The 18,955-nt window shown below is 46.7% G+C and overlaps 1 protein-coding gene across 1 annotated transcript in view; it reads left to right on the forward strand.

The window, feature by feature from the left end:
• Window positions 1-10,784: 10,784 nt before the first annotated feature.
• Limd1 (LIM domain containing 1) overlaps window positions 10,785-18,955 on the forward strand; it is a 62,265-nt gene continuing 54,094 nt past the window's right edge. Inside the window, exon 1 of the mRNA XM_052725685.1 lies at window positions 10,785-12,676. Within this exon, the coding sequence (XP_052581645.1) occupies window positions 11,260-12,676 (1,417 nt within the window). The 5' untranslated portion in view covers window positions 10,785-11,259. The remainder of the gene's footprint in view (window positions 12,677-18,955) is intronic.

The raw sequence follows: 18,955 nt of genomic DNA on the forward strand, positions 1-18,955 counted from the left end.
CTATCTTTTTTTTCTTGCTTGAACTCCTAAACAATTCTCTCCCAGATGAGCTATCTAAAATCCTGGGGGCAGTGACCTTTTCTTGAAAAGTGTGCACTTACTCCTGAGTGGGCACTTTTGTCCTATAATAAAACTCCCCCATGATTTGTCTCAATTCTTAATTCTTTCTCAGCTGTAACAAGGACCTCTCTTTGCATCCCTCCTCGCTTTCCTCTCTCTCTCTCTCTCTCTCTCTCTCTCTCTCTCTCTCTCTCTCTCTCTCTCTCTCTCTCTCTCTCAGACAGGTCTCACTTGCATCCCACCCTAATCTCCAATTCTGGTCCTTCTGCTTTACCTCCTAAATGCTGGGATTAAGTAAGGTCCACTGTGTTTCATTTACCTTTGATAATTATTTATTTTTTTATTTTTGAGACAGGGTCTCTCTCTGTAACCTTGGCTCTCCTGGAACTCACTGTATAGACCTTCCATAATTATTTGTGTATGAGTGTTTTGTCTGTGCCCATGGAAGTCTGAAGATCCCCTGAAACTGGACTTACAGGTGATTGTGAATCACCGTGGGGATCTTCTATAAGAGCAATCTGTGTTCTTAACCACCAAGCTATCTCTCCAGCTCTCTTTCGTAATTTTAGCTGGAACGTTCTATAAGAAAAGTCAGGTCAGAAGCCAGGTGTAGTGGTTCATAGCCTTTTGTCCCAGCACTCTGGAGGATCTCTATGAGTTATAGGTCAGCCAATGAGCTTAGACTGCTGTTTTAGAAATCCTAGGTCAAAGTTGCTGGGGGCAACAGGCAACTTGTAGCTCTCTACAGGGGCCAGCTGTAGAATCCCCAGATTGGGACCACCCAAAGGCACTGACTCAGCACAGCTCTACGGCTAGGTCTATAACAGTGTAGCAAGGATCCTAAAGAAATAAATTTCTCCAGGAACTCCTATGCTGGCAGTGAGAAAGCCTTTAGCCCTGGATCCAGTGGAGGAACTGAAGAGAACCCTGTCTCCAGGAGTTTAGGAGATCTGGTCTCATAGCTGATCTACAGGCTTTTATTCCTTTTCCATAAATTGTAATATTTCTAGGGGCAAAGCTGAGAGAAGCTGAAAATTCTTCCCTCCCATGTTTTGGCCTAAAATAAGTAAGTCCATTCCTCTTTAATTCCTGTCCCCCAGGTTTCTAGCTAGCAGTAGACCCCAGATTCTTATTACAGGTCCAGATACAATAGCCAGGCATCAAGGGTTTATCCCACAGTGGGACCAGGACCTGCAGTTGGGCCAATGGTTCTGTCTGTTCTGGCCCTAACCTACTTCAGGTATATCAGTTCTCTATTAGGTACGGGCCATGGGAAGGAGTCTGTCAGTCAACTGGAGCAAAGGTCAGTCAGCACAGCTGACCCAACAGCTCAGAGAGGACCGATGAGATCAAGGGGGGTTGGGTGGCCTCTGAAAAATTAAACCTTTTTCAACACAATCTAGAGGCGTGTGTGTGTGGGGGGTGGGCTTCCATAGCCACATAGCCACTCAGATTATTACATTTTGAGAGATGGGGTAGCATATAACCAGTCTAATTGGATTCAAGTTCCAGATTCACTACTTCCAGGCTATGGACTTGAGCAAGCATCTTTTCTGTTCAACACTGTTTCCTTATCAAAGAAGCAGGCCATGAGGCTTCTGGGCTGGGCTGGTTGGAGTACAGTAGGTGCCAGTGGCATGTTAGCAGTTAAGATCCATGATTCTTACACTGACCATGACTAGGGTGTTCTGAGGGAAAACAAAGACTTATATGTTCAGAAAGATTCTAAATCCTTTCTGATGCATCATGGGGTTGCTGAGAACATAGCACTCCTCTGCCACTGGTAGGATTATATTCCCAACAAAGCCTGTATGGAAAGTGTCAGAAGTTGAAAATGTATTTACTACCTCAATAAACCCACTATAAAGTAAAAAATCATAAAGCTATTGAATGCTGTCCCATAGATAGCTTGGCTTGGCTTGTACAGGGTATCTTAATTAGGGTTACTATCGCTGTGATGAACACCAGGACCAAAAGCAAGTTGAGGAGGAAAGGATTTATTTGGCTTACACTTCTACATCATAGTCTGTCATTGAAGGAAGTCAGAACAGGAACTCAAACAGGGCAGGAACCTAGAGGCCAGAGCTGATGCAGAGGCCCATGAATGGGTGCTGTCTACTGGCTCATCCAGCATGGCTGCTCAGCCTGCTTTATTATAGAACCTAGGACTACCAGCCTAAGAATAGCACTATCCACAATGGCTGGGGCCTTCCCTATCAATCACTAATTAAGAAAATGCCAACCCTGTCTTGAAAAACCAAATCAAACAAACAAAAGAAAGAAAATGTTCTACATCTGGGTCTTATGGAGACATTTTCTCAATTGAGGTTCCCTCTCTTCATATGACTCTAGCTTGTGTCAAGTTGACATAAGACTTGCCAGGACACAGGGAGACCTCATTGTAAATCATCCACCTGTATCTATGAGGACGCAACTGCTGAGGGATTCTTAAGTCAACCAAGAAGAGAAATGACGGCTGCACATAGGGCAATGTGAGATTTCTAAAATTATTGTTCAGTGCAAAAAGCCAGAATCAGGGAACTTATAAAACTTTATTTTTAAAGAATGAACATGGCTCCACATACTTTGGGAAGGTGTTTGTGCCTGGTTCTGCAGAGGGCACTGTTGACTTGGCTTGGAGTAGAAAGGACATCTTCTTTGCTACTATGTGCTCATTTGTACCTTTTGACTTTGAAGCCATACTGGTATATTACTGTTTTGTGTGTTCATATGTGCATGTGTGTATGGAGGCCAGAGTTCAACCTTATGAGCCATCTACCTAGCTTTTTGAGACAGAGTCTTTAATTGACCTGGAGCTCATCAAGTAGACTAGCCTGGCTGGACACAGCCTCAGGGATCTACTGCTTCATAGTTGGACCACAAGTATGCACCACCATGCCTGGCTTTTTAACATGGGTTTAGGAGTGAAAACTCAGGTCCTCATGCCAACTGAGTCAACTCCCCAGCCATGGTGAGTGTTATCTTAAAAAACAAAGAAAGCCCGAGACCAAGGCCAACTCAGAGCCAGCTAACTGTGTCTTGTTCAATACCTGCTGTTGCTTTTTGAGAGGGTTGATGGATGTTAGGCATTCTCACCCCTGTGAACATGTGGCCAGGCACATGGCTTTAACCAGGCTGTCTGAGTGCTGCAGTACTGGAGGCAGGCAGGACTAGGTAGGAGTAGAGTTTTGCTGGCCTGGCATAGGCCACACACACAGAGATAGAACAAGGTCACAATCCTAAATTCTGAGTCTGACCTGGCAGCATTCCAGGGCAGAGAATGATGAAACAAAGGCTCATTACAGGCAGCAGGAAAGGGCCTTCAAGGCAGCTGCTTCTCTCCATTCATGGGGCTGTTCCTCAGGGAGGCTTGGGGCCAGAGAGGCCTGAGGTTCAGGAAGCAGATTTGGAGCAGCCAGCACTTCCTGGCCTGCTCTGGGCATCAGTAGGATGGAAAGAGCTCAAAGGAACCTTAATGGCTAATTCTTCATCCATCTCCTCAGCTGAAGTATAAAGATTCCATTCAGAGCTGTCCCTGCAGTGGAACATACTTTGGGACACATACAGCATTGTTCACAGGGACATTTCCTATAGCCAGGAAAAAGCCATAGAAAGGCCCTTTCAGTTCACTGCAAAGTAAGCAGGACTCTATTCAAGCCAGAGGATCTTTGCCACATGGGTCTGGTAGCTGCATGGACATAGTGACCTGCCTAGAGGTTATAAGACATGACTTTTCAGATGCCCTTGAGTCCATAATTCTTTACACATGCCTATATTAAATATGTATATATATATGTGTATATATATATATGTAGCTAGAGTTTTCCTGCCTGGCCCACAGTCAGGACAAACTCTCTCACCTGCCAGTCCCACAGCCACTCAGACCCGACCAAGTAAACACAGAGACTTATATTGCTTACAAACTGTATGGCCGTGGCAGGCTTCTTGCTAACTGTTCTTACAGCTTAAATTAATCCATTTCTATTAATCTATACCTTGCCACGTGGCTTGTGGCTTACCGGTACTTTACATCTTCCTTGTCCTGATGGCGGCTGGCAGTGTCTCTCTCACCCAGCTTCCTGTTCTCTCAATTCTCCTCTCTGTTAGTCCCGCCTATACTTCCTGCCTGGCCACTGACCAATCAGTGATTTATTCATTGACCAATCAGCAACACATTTGACATACAGACCATCCCACAGCATATATATATATAATCTGTATGTAAACAGTTTTTTTCAAGTGTAGTGCTCAAACCAAGAGTCATACATGCCACTGAACTACACCCTAAGCCTCTCTATGTTTTTGAGACAGTGTCTTACTCCATAGTCCAGACTGACCTGGAACTCACTAGGAATGAAGCTCAGGCTAGCCTCAAAACTCTTGCAGATTGTTCTAAAATTATGTATGTGAGCCATCATGCTCAGTTTGTAAACACATATTCCTAAATATATTTTATACATTTAAATGTGTGCGCACACATACTTATATGAAATCACGCTATTTCTATCTTTTCTTTTTTGTTGTTGCTTTTGTTTTGTAAGACAGTCACATGTAGCCCAGTAGGACTCAAATGCTCTTATGTAGTAGGGGATTGCTGTGGGATGTTCTGTATGGCAAATGTGTTGCTGATTGGTCAATAAATAAATCACTGATTGGCCAGTGGCCAGGCAGGAAGTGTAGGCGGGACAAGGAGGAGAATAAAGCTGGGAAGTGGAAGGCTGAGTCAGAGAGACACTGCCAGCCGCCATGATGACAAACAGCATGTGAAGATGCCGGTAAGCCACGAGACACATGGCAAGGTATAGATTTATAGAAATGGATTAATTTAAGCTGTAAGAACAGTTAGCAAGAAGCCTGCCACGGCCATACAGTTTGTAAGCAATATAAGTCTATGTGTTTACTTGGTTGGGTCTGAGCGGCTGTGGGACTGGCAGGTGAGAGAGATTTGTCCTGACTGTGGGCCAGGCAGGAAAACTCTAGCTACAAATGGCGTCCAACGTGTTGGCAAGAGTTTCCACCTAAAACCTGAGAAAAGATTCTAAAACAGAGCTAAAAACAGCTTCGTAATTGTCTCTCTCAAATGAGCGGCAGCTGCCAGTTTGAGCTACTGGTGGGTTCCTAGCGTGTGCGCTCGACCTGCCGTATGGCGGGAATGAGGCCTCTGCAAGTGGCACATTAATCTGCATGGTGGATTTAGACTTTGCTAATACAAAAAAAAAAAAAAAAAAAAGAGGTTTCTGGGCTACACGCTGCTTGGATAAAAGCATAGACCCCCGATAGCTCCCAGAGCTGGCGGAAAACGTAGCCATGATGGGAAGCTGAGGTGGGCGGAGCCAGCAGCCACAGCTGCTGCAGTTTAAAGCAATAGATTCACAATAAGACAGATTCAGATGTAATAGTTTAAAATGTGTGTAAAGTATACGTAGGCTTGAAAGAGACAAAAAAGGTGATATATACAGTTATAGAAACAAATACATAGTTTTAAAAATAAAGTCTTTAAAGAGACAATAAAATTAATATAAAAAATAAGCCACGTAAAGATGAATATTACACAGAGAATCTGGATTGTGTTGTCTTTGGGATTTTTAACTGCAGAAAAACATTTGATGTATATTTTAAAGATACCTTGACTTCAAAATTTGGATATAAGGATATGTTGCTTTGGAAAAGAGTCTCTGCTTTTGTTCCCACAGAAAGCCAAAGGCTATGGATTTGTTCCAGATTAAGATACATCCGGTTTGACCAGCCAAGACCTCCTGAAAGGTCTCTGATGACACCATGGCCCAGATGATCCAACATCCAGAATGGTTTCAAGGCAACTGGCTCAGACGATACACCCTCACGGACTATTCCATAATCCTAAAATTTTCTTTGTGTCCCCATAAGATACAGCGTCCCCCTCCAGCAGGAAGTAGTAAGAGAAGCTATGCCCAAATTCCCAAATTATATGTAATTTTACTTTGTTAAGGTTAAAACCTTCCTTTTTTGGGGGGGAAAAAAAGAAAAGGGGAAGTGCTGTGGGATGGTCTGTATGTCAAATGTGTTGCTGATTGGTCAATAAATAAATCACTGATTGGCCAGTGGCTAGGCAGGAAGTATAGGCGGGATAAGGAGGAGAATAAAGCTGGGAAGTGGAAGGCTGAGTCAGAGACACTGCCAGCCGCCGCAATGACAAACAGCATGTGAAGAAGCCCGTAAGCCACCAGCTACAGGGGATGGCCTTCAACTTCTGATCTTCCTGTTCTACCTCCCAAGTTCTAGGATTACAGGCATGGACCATCACATCTAGTTGAAGTCATACTCCTGACTAAACTATGCATCACTAGTATTCATGAAGTATGTTTTGGATCAAATATTTGGTTACAAGATAACCAGTTAAGACTTACAGAAGGATCGCAGAGACTCGTGGTTATAAGGATAGCAATATCCTTCCATTTGTTTGTTTGTTTCTACAAGTTTAAGTCACCAATTAAGTTTTTCTGCCTGTAAGTGGCAACACCTGTGATCCCTTTTGTAGCACGAATACCTATTTTCTCACCTTTTCTGTTGGGGGGAGTAACTCTGTCATGTGTCAAGTACTATTCTGAGTTCCTGGGTTACAGCAATGAAGCAAATAGCCAAAGGCCCATGGTTTGGCGAGGTCTGTACTCTAGTGAGGACACTGATGGGAACAGTCAACAAGGAAGAAGCTCCCTGTGTGTCTGGGAGAAATGGTGATGGAGAGGGGTATTGGGAAGGGCTTCCCCAGGAAATGGGCTTGAGTGGGAACTGGAAGTTGCATATCTTGGGGAGGGGTTTCTAGGCAGAGCAAATGCTTAGAATGGTTTTGGTACACTGCTCCTAGCCGGCCAAAGCTGGCACTGATTAGACCCAGCTCTCCCGCTCAATACCTACATCTGCTCAGATGGACTTGAACTAGAGAAACACAAGCTACCATGGTGAATTAACTGTCTTAGTTAGGGCTTTTATATTGCTGTGAAGAGACACCATAACCACAGCAACTCTTATAAAGAAAACATTTCATTGGAGTGGCTCACTTACAGTTTCAGAGGTTCAGTCCATTATCATGACGGGAGCATAACAGCATGCAAGCAGATGTGTTGCTGGAGAAATAGCTGAGAGTCCTACATCTTGCAGGCAACAGGAAGTCAATTGAGACACTAGGCGATATCCTGAGAATGGGAATCTTCAAAGCCCACCTCCACAGTGACACACTTCCTTCAACAAGGCCATACCCACTCCAACAAGTCTATACCTCCTAATAGTGCCATTCCTTATGAGATTATGGGGGCCAATTACATTCAAACTACCACATTCACTTTGATGGACTTTATGCCCAGAGACTCCAGGTGGGGCTGGACAGCTCAGAGAACTTTCCTGTCTCCTGGGTCACTCACACTCTTACTCCACAAGATGGCCAATTTCTAACAGGCACTTTGCTGATTTCATCTACCCACTCACTTCCTATTTCACTGAAAAAAAAAAAAAATCCAGGCCATTAGACTGGCTCCCATTCTATTAATAAGCTCTCAGTGTCATTGTCCTTAGTACCCATTGCTTGCTCAAAATCCTTCCTCTCTGTTATCATGCATAAGAGTGCATGGCCCCTGTCTCTGCAGGATGTCACTCCACATACTCTTCTTCTTTGCAGTGCTTTCTCCACAGGCCCTACTACCTCCAATATGTTTTCAGTTTCTAGTTTTTGTGGTACTGAGGATCAAACTCAGGGCCTTGCTTATGCTAGGCAAATAATCTCCTATTGAGATACATCTCCAGCCCTCTTTATTTTTAATTTTGAGACAGGATCTCACTAAGTTGTTTTTGCTAGCCTTGAACTTACTTTGTAGACCAGACAGGCCTTGGACTTATGACTCTCCTGACTTACTCTCTTGAGTTGCTGGGATTACACCACCAGATCTAGCAGTATTTTGCTTTTTAAACAACTGATAGGCAAGAATGAACACATCTTTTAATTTTATTTATCTATTTATCTATTATTTATCCATTATCTATTTATCATTTATCTATTAATTCATCCCTTCATTTAATGTATATGTGTTGTAGGAGTTGGATCTACCATATAGTTTCTGGAAATCAAACCCAAGTTACCAGGTTTGGCAGCAAGTGCCTTTACCCACTGAACCATCTCAGTAGCCCTAAACACATCTTCTGAGATACCAGTCGACAGTTGTTTTCAAATAGATGAAAAGACAAAACTGGCATACATTAAATAATTGTGTTTGGGATCCTAAAATGTTGTGAGCAGAACTGGAATAATCTTGGTCTCTTCAGCATTAAACAGCAACAGTAAAACATTCATAGCTTCCTGACCATTTTGGGCATTGTGTGTGGGTGTTTTGCTTACAGTATGTCTGTGCATCACATGCATGCAGTGTCTAAAGAGGCCAGAAGAGGGTGTTGGAGACATTTGTGAGCTACCATGTGGATGTGGGGAATCAAACCCAGGTGCTCTGGAATAGCAGCTAGTGCTCTTAACTACTGACCCACCTCTCCAGCCCATTTCCAGTAATTCTAAGGATTACAGACATGATGGTGTATAGAGATGCCATCTTCATAAGCTGCTGTTATTATTTTTGTTGTTGTTTTGGGGGTTGAACCCAGGTCCTCATGTATGCCCAAAAGTGTTCAACCACTGGGTTGTAACTCCAGGTATGGGAGATTTTTAAACATAAGAATATTTAATTCTGGGCAAGAGAGATGACTCAGCAGTTAAAGCGCATATCGCTCTTGCATAGGAGTGGAGTTTAGTACCCAGTACTCACACAAGGTGTATACAACCACCTATTACTCCAGCTCTGGGGTATCTGGTTCTCTCTCTGGCCTCCAAGGACATCTGTACTCACCACCACCACTACACCCCCTCCCCCCACACGCACATAATTTAAAAAAATAAAATAAATCTTTAAAACCTAATTCTTGGGTTTCTCTGTGTAGCTTTGCGCCTTTTCCTGGAACTCACTTGGTAGCCCAGGCTGGCCTCGAACTCACAGAGATCCGCCTGGCTCTGCCTCCCGAGTGCTGGGATTAAAGGCGTGCGCCACCACCGCCCGGCTAAAACCTAATTCTTGTATACTGCTTTATAGCAGTACTCATGTTTTGTGTACACGTGCACGTAAATAGTCTTCCCACCCCAGAAATGCTGTTAAAATGCAGATTTGGGGTCAGTAGGTTGGGACTGGAGCCTGGGACTCTTCATTTTCAACAAACATCCTGGATGGACATTCAGAGTACAGGTCAGTGAACCATTCTTTGTGTTTACAGAATATAAAGCACTTTCATATATATTATCTTACTTGTTCCTTGTCACAGTCCTATAGATATTCACCAAGACATACATGTTCATCCATACCCCGAGCATATACAGATATGGTGTAATGAAGTGGATAACTGACCAGCTGGCAAACAAAAGGACATACAGATAATTAAACAGCTGGAGTTGACCCTTCATATCTAGAGTTCCGCATCTGCCCAACAAGGGTGGGAAATACTCAGAAAAGTGTGTTTGTGTCAAACACACACAGATTTCATTTCCTTGTCATGATTCCTGAAACACACACACACACAAGCCAACAACTATTTACATCGCATTTACATCTCATTAGGTAGTATAAGTGATCTGGAGACAAAGTAGATGGAAGGAAGCCTGCAGGTTAGTGACTGCAGCATACCCAGGATTTATATAGCGTTCAAAACCAAGCAGGAAATAAAGGGGTTGTGAGGTGGGGGGTAACTGTATGGACAGGTGATTTTAGCTGGGAAGGAAAGAGCTACCAGAAGTTCATCAGCGGGTGCTAGGCAGGCACTAGGAAGGTCCTTTGGCCAAAGCTCAGGGAAGACCCCAAATCGGGAAAGTGGACAGGGTGGCCAGGAGAAGTGAAGCCACATTTTCTAAATAAGTCCCAAAGGTTGAATTTCACGAGTGACAGACCCGGGATTTGCTTTAGATCACTGTGGCTGCTGTAATGTAAAAAAACGTAAAATATCCCGGGTCAACTGGGAGCTGTGTAGGGTATCCCTGGACCATGGGGGTGGGGGGCGGGGGGGGAGAGGGGGAGCAGAAAGCCAGACCTGGCACCCTGGATCAGCTTGGAATTCAAGAGTCCGCAAATGGACGACAAGTCTCTCTGGGCCCACGTAGGACGTCCAACACAAGTGTGTTCCTAGGAATCACTTCAACAGCAACCACTCCCCTTTTTCTTTCTTTCAGATTATTCGGACCTCTGAGACTCTTGTCCTTATCTGCCTCAGCCTCTCTGTCAAAGGGGACCCGCCACAACAACATCCTAGGTTTGCAGTCGTGTTCCTGAGACAAGCCTGGCGTCCGACCCTCTGGAGAAGCGGCGACCTCGAGCAGCCAGGGGCCTGGACACCGAACTCCAGTCATCAGCGACTCCAGCACACTTGTCTCATCCCTGGATACTGCCCCAGCGTTGCCACACACCAGCCCGTGGGGCACACTCGAGAGGACGGGTAGGTGCCTGACTCTCAGGCGGCGGCGGTGGCAAGCTCTAAACCGTCCCTCTCGGTGCCCAGTGCGGGACGCCAAGGTTCGGCGTACGCACCACAGGCCTGCAGGGGGCGCCCGCGCCCCGCGCCACCCGCCCTCCGCGCCTCCGCCGGCGCCCCTGCGCGGCCCGGGGCGGGCGCAGCGGGCCAGCAAACTCCGGGGATTGACTACCCGCGCGCTCACTTCCGCGTCCCGCCGCCGGCCGCCGCCATCGGACAATGGGCCGCGCGCCGCGGCTGCAGTGAGCTCCTCTGGATCCGGCCGTCGCCGGACCCCGGCCAGCCGCCGCCCAGTGGGTTTGCAAGTTCGGTTGCCCGACGTGGATGTGGGTTTGCTTTTTCTATTTACATTCTCTGTCTTCTTTCGTCTGCTTTTGGTTTTATGTCTTAGAAAAAAGAACTTTTCAAAGCAGGCCGGGCACAGCTGAAGGCTACTCTGCCCCCACGTGGACGCTCCCCAGGGGAAAAGAAGTCTGGAAGTAAACTTAGCCCCGCTGGCCTGAAGGCCTCAACTTTGTTTGGACTGTAAGTTTTGGAGTCATGACCTTCTTGCTGGGCAGGTGGGAGTCTTTATCTTCCTTCGGCTGGACCTGAACCTCGGCCCGCACCCAAATCACCCCACCCCATTCACACCTTGTACCGGAGTTAAGCCCCCGGACACTGATCTGCAACATGGATAAATATGACGACCTGGGCCTGGAGGCCAGTAAGTTCATCGAAGACCTGAACATGTATGAGGCCTCCAAGGATGGACTCTTCCGAGTGGACAAAGGTGCCGGCAACAACCCTGAATTTGAGGAAACTAGAAGGGTGTTTGCGACCAAGATGGCCAAAATCCACCTCCAGCAGCAGCAGCAGCAGCAGCAGCAGCAGCAGCAGCAGCAGCAGCAGCAGCAGCAGCAGCTCTTACAGGAGGAGGCCCTGTCTAGGGCGGGCAGAAGCCCTGTCAACGGCGGGAGCCGTCAGGGTGTGAGCAGCAAGCTGGCCGCAGATGGTGCCGCCAAGCCCCCTCTGGCTGCACCAACAGTGGCACCTGGATTAGCTACCACCACTGTGGCTGTGCAGCCCTCATACCCATCTCAGGAGCAGAGGACCAGGCCATCTGCCCATGGTGCAAGGCCTGGCGGTCAGAACTGTGGTTCCAGGGAGGGGGCTGTGAGTTCCCAGAGGCCTGCTTTACACGGTCTGGGTCCCTGTGAAGACCCTTCCTGCCTCACTCATGGAGACTATTACGACAATTTCTCTTTGGCAAACCCACAGTGGGGTGATAAATCAGAAGTGTTCCCCAGCATGAATCTGAGTATAAAGAGTGGGTGGCCAGGTTGCCCAGGGAATGATTCGCCATTGCCCAGATCCTGCAGGGACCATCACCCTTACCAGCCACAGCTCCCCATGTGCTCTGGCAGGTCTTTTGAGAGTGGCATCAGTGGCCAGGATGGTGGTATCAGTGGTCATAGCAATGTGAAGCCAACGGGCCTTTGGTCTACTGCTTCCTCTCAGCGAGTTAATCTCGGCTTTTCTTCTCCGGGCTTGGAGAATGGGGCCTCAGCTCAACCCAGGAGCACAACTGTTTCGGCACCTCTGGTCGCTACCAGCGCTAGCCAAGGAGCTTGTCTGAGAAGAGATTCAGGTCTGGGATGTGAGGCTTCAGGCAGGGTCTTCAAACCTACTGTGGACGCTCAGCCTTGGCTCCAGGATGGGCCCAAGTCTTACCTCTCTGTTTCTGCTCCATTATCCTCAACAACTGGCAAGGACAGTACCCAGCCAGGTATGACCCCTGGGCTGGGTCCTAAGCCTGGATGCATGGACTCTGGCACTGGTCCCCAGCCCAGCCCCACCAGCCTTGTCCATCCGGTGATGTCCACCTCATTTGAGTTATCTTGTAAAGAGAGTCCTCCCAGCTGGTCCACCGACAGCAGCCTGGGACCTGTGCTCTCAGAAAGTCCCACCCCCACCAAGGTGAGGTTGCCTTGCCAGACCCTCACACCAGGCCCTGAGCTTGGACCCTCCACTGCGGAACTGAAATTAGAAGCCCTTACCCAGCGTCTGGAGCAAGAGATGGACGCTCATCCCAAAGCTGATTACTTCGGTAAGTGAGATACTTTGTGGAATTGCCCGTGGTGGGGTGATGGGGTTCCCACCAGAATGCCATGGCTCCTCTTGAAGTAGTCTGCTGTTTGTTTGTTTGTTTTCTTCCTCTTTCAACTGCTTCTGCTCGTTTAGAGACTTGAAAGTGGCTGTGGGCAGAAAGCAGCCCTCGTATTTGGGAGTTACCCATGTGTGCAGGGTGAAGCAGGGTGGGATTGTTCACAACTGCTCTCAAAAAAAGAGAAATGCTGTGGCTTTGGGTTTCAGGGGTTTGAGGTGCCACTTCAAGCCTCTTGCAGTGAAAGGCTTGGACTGGACTTGAATGGGGTGTTTTCCCCAGGGCCAGATATGTGGCTGTTCTACTCACAGTCACCGTGTGTGAATGTGTGGAATGCGTGGCTTTTGGTACTTGTCTGCTGTTCAGTATGGTGGCTCTGCAGGTACACCTGGACCAGCATCATCCCTTTTCCTTGATGCTGGTTAGAAATGGAAATTTGTAGCTCCTCCTTGGACCTGCTGCGGCAGGAACTCTGCAGGGTCACTAGAGCCACTGTGCCTCCTGACTCAGCCCACACACGTACAGCCAGCAGCAGGTGACCCTGCTGTGCACTAGAGCCCACTTTATCGGGTGCCTCCTGACTAAGTCCTTGCCCAAGGTACTAGCCAGCAGCTAGTAGATACCCACAGATGTGTCTTGAAATAGGATGAAGATGCTTCTTGAGGCTTTTACACAAACTTGGCAGATTTCATTCTTTCTTCTAAAGAAACCACAGACTGTTTTGAGACTGCTGGCTTCAACTTTTTTCTCTGCATGGGGTTTGGAGGCAGCAAGAAAGTATCTGTGTTCCTCTGTTGAAAACAATTGCCTGTCTCATGGGAGAGTGCCTTGGAAAGACAGCCTGTGCTTAGAAGTCTGTGGCTTTTTTCATCCTTTTAATTTTTTCTCTCTCCATTTTTGGCCTCATGATTTCTCCATAGTTCAAGTCCTACCAAGTAGCAGCTTTCCCAGCTAGAGGAAGGCCCTTTGAGGGAAAGATGCTGGCTTTCTCCCACTCTCTGAATGAACAGGTTTGTCCTGAGGTCCCAGCAGGGTCCAAGGAGCTGGGCCATGGGCCTATATGCAGTCCATAGTAGTGCTGGGGTTTGTTCATCATAAACAGCTCTAGGAACTGTGCCCAGGACACTCAGCATTCAGAGGTCATGGTTGCTGTGAACTGGTTTCTTCTTAGATTTATTTATTTTATTATTTTACGTATTTGGGTGGTTTGTGTGTATGGCTGTACACCACATGTGTGTCTGTTGCTGGCAGAAGTCAGAAGAGGGCTCAGATTGTCCCCGTATGAGTGCTGGGAATTGAACCATGGCCCTCTGCAAGAGTAACAAGTACTCTTAGCTGCTGAACTAACTCTCTAGCTCCTGGTTTAATTTTAAAGTTACACAGTACTATCCTGCTGTGAACTGCCCCATCTGTTTGCAAAGCATGGTCTTGAAAAATCATATTTAGCTGGAGATGCCGTGGGTCTTTTAATTTAAACTTATTTAGTTTTTGATTTAAAGCTTGTGGAACAAAAACATTTTATTTATTCAGGGGTGCTAGTTTATGCTCATCATCAGAGCAATGATGTTGACCTATACTGTTTATTCATTCATCCTCCAACCCCTGATCACCTGTCTGGGGTTGTGTCTGGGCTAGGCCTTGGGAATACACAGTAGGTCAACAGTCAATACAGTACAAGCAGAAGGAAATAATCAAGTACTAGGGAGACAAATACTAGGTAGAGGGCTGGGATGAAGCCTTGTCCTGTGGGTGACATTACTTGTTTTGAATTGGGTCATAAAATGAAGTCTCAGCTGGCATTTGGGCAAGAGCCTGAAGGAGGCAAGGGATGACAGGACCACTATGTACCTTTGTAGGGAAAGGGCTGAGGCTTGAGTTTGTGGAGCTCATTCTAGGCAGAGTCTGCTCTGTGGCAGCTTTGATGGTGGAGTCTTTCTAATTTCTCTTGAATGATCATGTGGCAGAAAAATTCCTCCCTTTAAGGACTCGGCAGGCAAGTTTTAACAGACTCCATGCTTTCCTAGGCAGCACCTCCCTTGCTTATAAAACCAGTTGTGTGGGCCTTTCCTCTTCCCTAGGTCTCATAGCACCTGGAAGATTTGCTATATATTAAATCATGGTTAACTTTTACTTCCAGGTAGAATATTATTTCATGGCATAGCACTTTTACCAGAGGGGCTGAAGTATTCTCTATCAGTCAGTAGCACTCTAGTTAGAAGCAAAAAAGACTGATTTTTGGTCTGTTACCCTAGATACCTTCCTGAGCCAGACTGAAGGTGTCTCTTGGGCATCTGACTCTGGGCAGAGCTTATGCCTCTTTCTTTCACTGCCTGTGAGTGCTGTTGGTTTCTGAAGATGTCTGGTTTTTGGTTATTTAATGGTTTTTAAAATTGTATTAATAGGGAAGGGGAAGGGGGTGGGTGGGTAACTGAGTTCCGTTGTGTGTGTGGAGGTCAGATGAAAACTTGCAGGAATCAGTTCTCTCAGTCTACCATGTGTGCCTTGGGGGCAGGCTTGGCATCAAGTGCCTATACCTTTTGAGCCATCTTTCTGGCCCTAGTTTTTGGTTATTTATTAGCTCAGCATGGATGTCCTTGTGTATATGTGTGTGTGTGTGTGTGTGTGTTTTGTTTTTAATTTATTTTGGTTTTTTGAGAGAAGGTCTCACTGTATGGTTTAGATTGTAGCTCTCAATTACCTTCCTGTCTCAGATTCCTGAGCCCTGGGATTATGGATATCAGCTACTGCACCTGGCTCCTTTATGTACCTAGACAGGCCATGTTTCTCTCCACTCTTCCTATTTTTCATTTTTGATTTGATACCCAAATGATTGTTCATATTTATGAGGTAATGAGCATGCCATTTCAGCAGAAAGTACAGGGAGCAAGTGAAGGCGCTTGGTGTTGCCATACCTCAGACCCTTATCATTTCTTTGTGTTTCACACAAAGAATTTTCAGTCATTTGTCCTCAGCTATTGTTACCATCCCCCTGTTTGTCAGCCTTGAGAAGCTGTCCCTCCTGTGCAGCCTTGGTCCCATCCTCTCTCTACCCTCCTCCCTGTTCTGCTCTGGTAACACTGGTCTATTCTCAGCTTCTTTGAGATCAACCCTTAAACTTTTATGTCTGAATGACAGTATGTGGTATTCATTTTTCTCTGCCTGATTTACTTCATTTCCCATGGTGAAAGAAGCTGTTGATGTTATTATATCAGAGCTGCTTCCCTGATGCTCATTGCTCTTGGAAGAGAATGTTCTCCCAGTGCAGTTCTGTCCTCATGAAGCTGCTCATGCCACAGAGAGGAGGTGAAGAGTGTGCCATGAGCTTGTTTAGTAGGCCCCTTCTTTTCCTCCTCACTCTGGTCCTCTCCTCCCTTACTAAGGAAAAGGGACACAAACAAAGACCCATATCAGCTTGGCTTTCTTGGAATCTCTGAAACTTTATTTTGGAGGGTGCTTGCTAAGTGATAATCTTGGGGTCCACATCTGACCCCATAGGGAGGTAGCAAAGTCCAATGTCATCCTGACCTGGCTTTCACACACTTCCCCCAGGGATCAGCCACTGTGTGTAGGCCACTCTGGGAGTAGGTGACCTTGGGTGGAGTGTCCTCCTAGGAGCTGATGACAGGTGACGGCTGTCTGCCAGTCTCACACTAGCATCTAGGGTCACTGCTCCATCAGTGAAGCAACTACCACAGCCCCACTTGTGGTGCTGGAAAGAACACGTGACCTTGGGTATCCTGGCTCTGATAATAGATGCTGTCCGTTGAAGGCCAGGCATTGGGTTAAGTGCTTGGGACACACTGTTGCCAGCTGATCATCACAGTCAGTCGTGGTGCAGGCACCATTGTCCTCCATCATAAACAAAACTGTGGTGGAAAGGTTCAGTGGCTTGCCCACAGACCACCCTAGCCACTGCTTTTTCTTCTGGGGTGGGACTAGTTGGTCTCCCAGTTCTGGCTTATGTCCTCTATTCATCTACTATGCATCCACAGAGAATGCATGCTCTGTGCCTCGCGCCCCCCCCCCCCCCCCCCCCCCCCCCCGCCCCATACCTGAGTGAGGTACTAAAGGTAAGTACCTTCTTTCTGAAGGTAAGAAATATAGGTTGTAGAGTCTCCTTTCCTCATTAGTAGAGAATGGATCTCTCCACCTACAAAGACCCAGAGCAATTGACTCTAGCTTCAGCTTTTTAGTGCTTGACCCAGAATCTGTAGTAGCACAGGCACCAGGACACAGAATGTGCTTTCCCCTGGGAATGGCTTTGTCCCTGCCTGGGCCCAGCAGGCCCCACTGCTTTCATTTGAATGTCTCTGTAGGAGGTGAATTGAACAAGAAGCCGGCACAAGCTGTCTAGTCAGGTCCTCCATGCAACATTTTTCTTGTCTTCTACTTTTTTGAGACAGGGTCTTATGAAGCCCAGGCTAGCCTTGAGCTCTATATGTAGCTGAGGATAACCTTGGACGCTGATCCTCCTGTCTCCACCTCCTGAGTGCTAGAATTATAGGCACCCAGTCCAACCTCTCTGTCTTATAACCTTTTAAGCACATCTTATCTGACTTTGTGGCAGGTATGAAGTGAGGGGCTGATTTCCAGCCTGGGTAGAAGTAATAGGCAAGAACATGACATGGGCTAGATCTGCAGTAGAGGAGCACCTCCAGATTTCTAGAACAGGGCAACTATCCACAGAACAAGCACAGCCTATCCTTAGCACCAGATGACTACAGAGCACAGCATCAGCCCAGAAGCCTCTGGAGCCCTTACAGTCATTGTTGTCCTCTGGAATTCACAGCAGAAAACGTGATTTGAAGTAGAACATCATGACAGGAAAATATGTAAAACATACCATGTGTGTTTGGGGGTGAATGGAAGTTCCATGGGTCAGCTGAGTGAAGTAGTCTGGGGATGGCCAGGGGTTGGTGATGTTGGCACAAAGAAAGCCCTATTGCAGCCTCTTATAAGTAGAAGTGACAGAGGTGTTGGTTATGCCGCCGAGCTGCCCCTCGTGGCTGGTCACCGCACGCGGCGGCCATGACCGCGGAGGAGCGTGCTGATTAAAAGAATCATAGCCATAGTTTCCTTTTTAGAGCTTTATTGGGGGGGGGGGGAGACAGAAAAAGACAGAAAGAGAGAGAGAGAGAGAGAGAGAGAGAGAGAGAGAGAGAGAAGGGGGAGAGAGGGAGAGAAGGGGGGAGAGAGGGAGAGAGGGAGACCGACGGGGGGAAGGAGCGCAAAGGAGAGGGGACAGAGAGAGCCCACAGAGGGCCCACCCCCTTTTTAGGCTGGGAAGCCGGCGAAGGCTGATGACGTAATTAAAGGACATAAATAAGGACCAAAACCTTACATCCCAGACTTTCCCTTATTATAAAAAAAAGCAGGTAGATGGGATTAGGGGCGTCGTTCCTCTCAAAAACTGCTTCCAGCTGACTTTTGGACGTTGGTTGGCTCCTGGGGGAATGGAGAAGGGGAGTTTTCCGAGGTAGACAGGCGTTGTGGGATGCTGTCTGTCATCCGTTTGCTCTGGAGACATGTATCCCTCTTGGCTGTGGCTGGGAACTTTCTGTTTGACAAGATGCTGGTGACACAGAAAAAACTTAAAGAGATAAAAGAATCATTATTATTTTATGTTGACATTTATCTGAGGTAGATCCGGCCTGTCCCTATGGATTTTGAAACATGTTAAGCTTTATCAGAGACAGATTATTTTAAAGTACCTGTTTCCTTTACTGGTTCAGCATCTAGGAGACAGGTGATCAATTGTTAAAAGCATCTCATAGTAATAGATGTTTACATTAAAGTCTTTTTGTAGCGCCCAGACGCTTTTGGGTCTGGGGGTGTAAATACCTTTTAGCTGTTACAGTTTTTTATTTGATGATCTCTGGACTCCAGTTCTGTGGTGGTCCTGTACCATTAGCTGAACAGTGAGTTAGAACAGGGAACTGGGAAGAGAAAAGCTTGTGGTGTATGAGAAAAAAAAATTTTTTTTTTTTTTGAATTAGGGACAAGGCAAAGATCAGGGCCCTGTCTGTATGCACATGAGAAACACAGGCAGTGGATCTGGAGTGAAGCAATGAGCTCTTATTTTAGGTGGAAATCTTTTTTCATTAAGTAACTCTGAAAGTGCAATTAAATCTGGTGAGGTAGTAAGGCTGTCCTCTGTACCCAACAATAAAGGAGAGGTGACATCCCAAAACTCCCAGGACTGAGTCAGTGGCTCTGGTGTCC

Source organism: Peromyscus californicus, unplaced genomic scaffold, assembly GCF_007827085.1.
Source record: "Peromyscus californicus insignis strain IS unplaced genomic scaffold, ASM782708v3 Scaffold_11__1_contigs__length_118956290, whole genome shotgun sequence".
NCBI classification, from domain to species: Eukaryota; Metazoa; Chordata; class Mammalia; order Rodentia; family Cricetidae; genus Peromyscus; species Peromyscus californicus.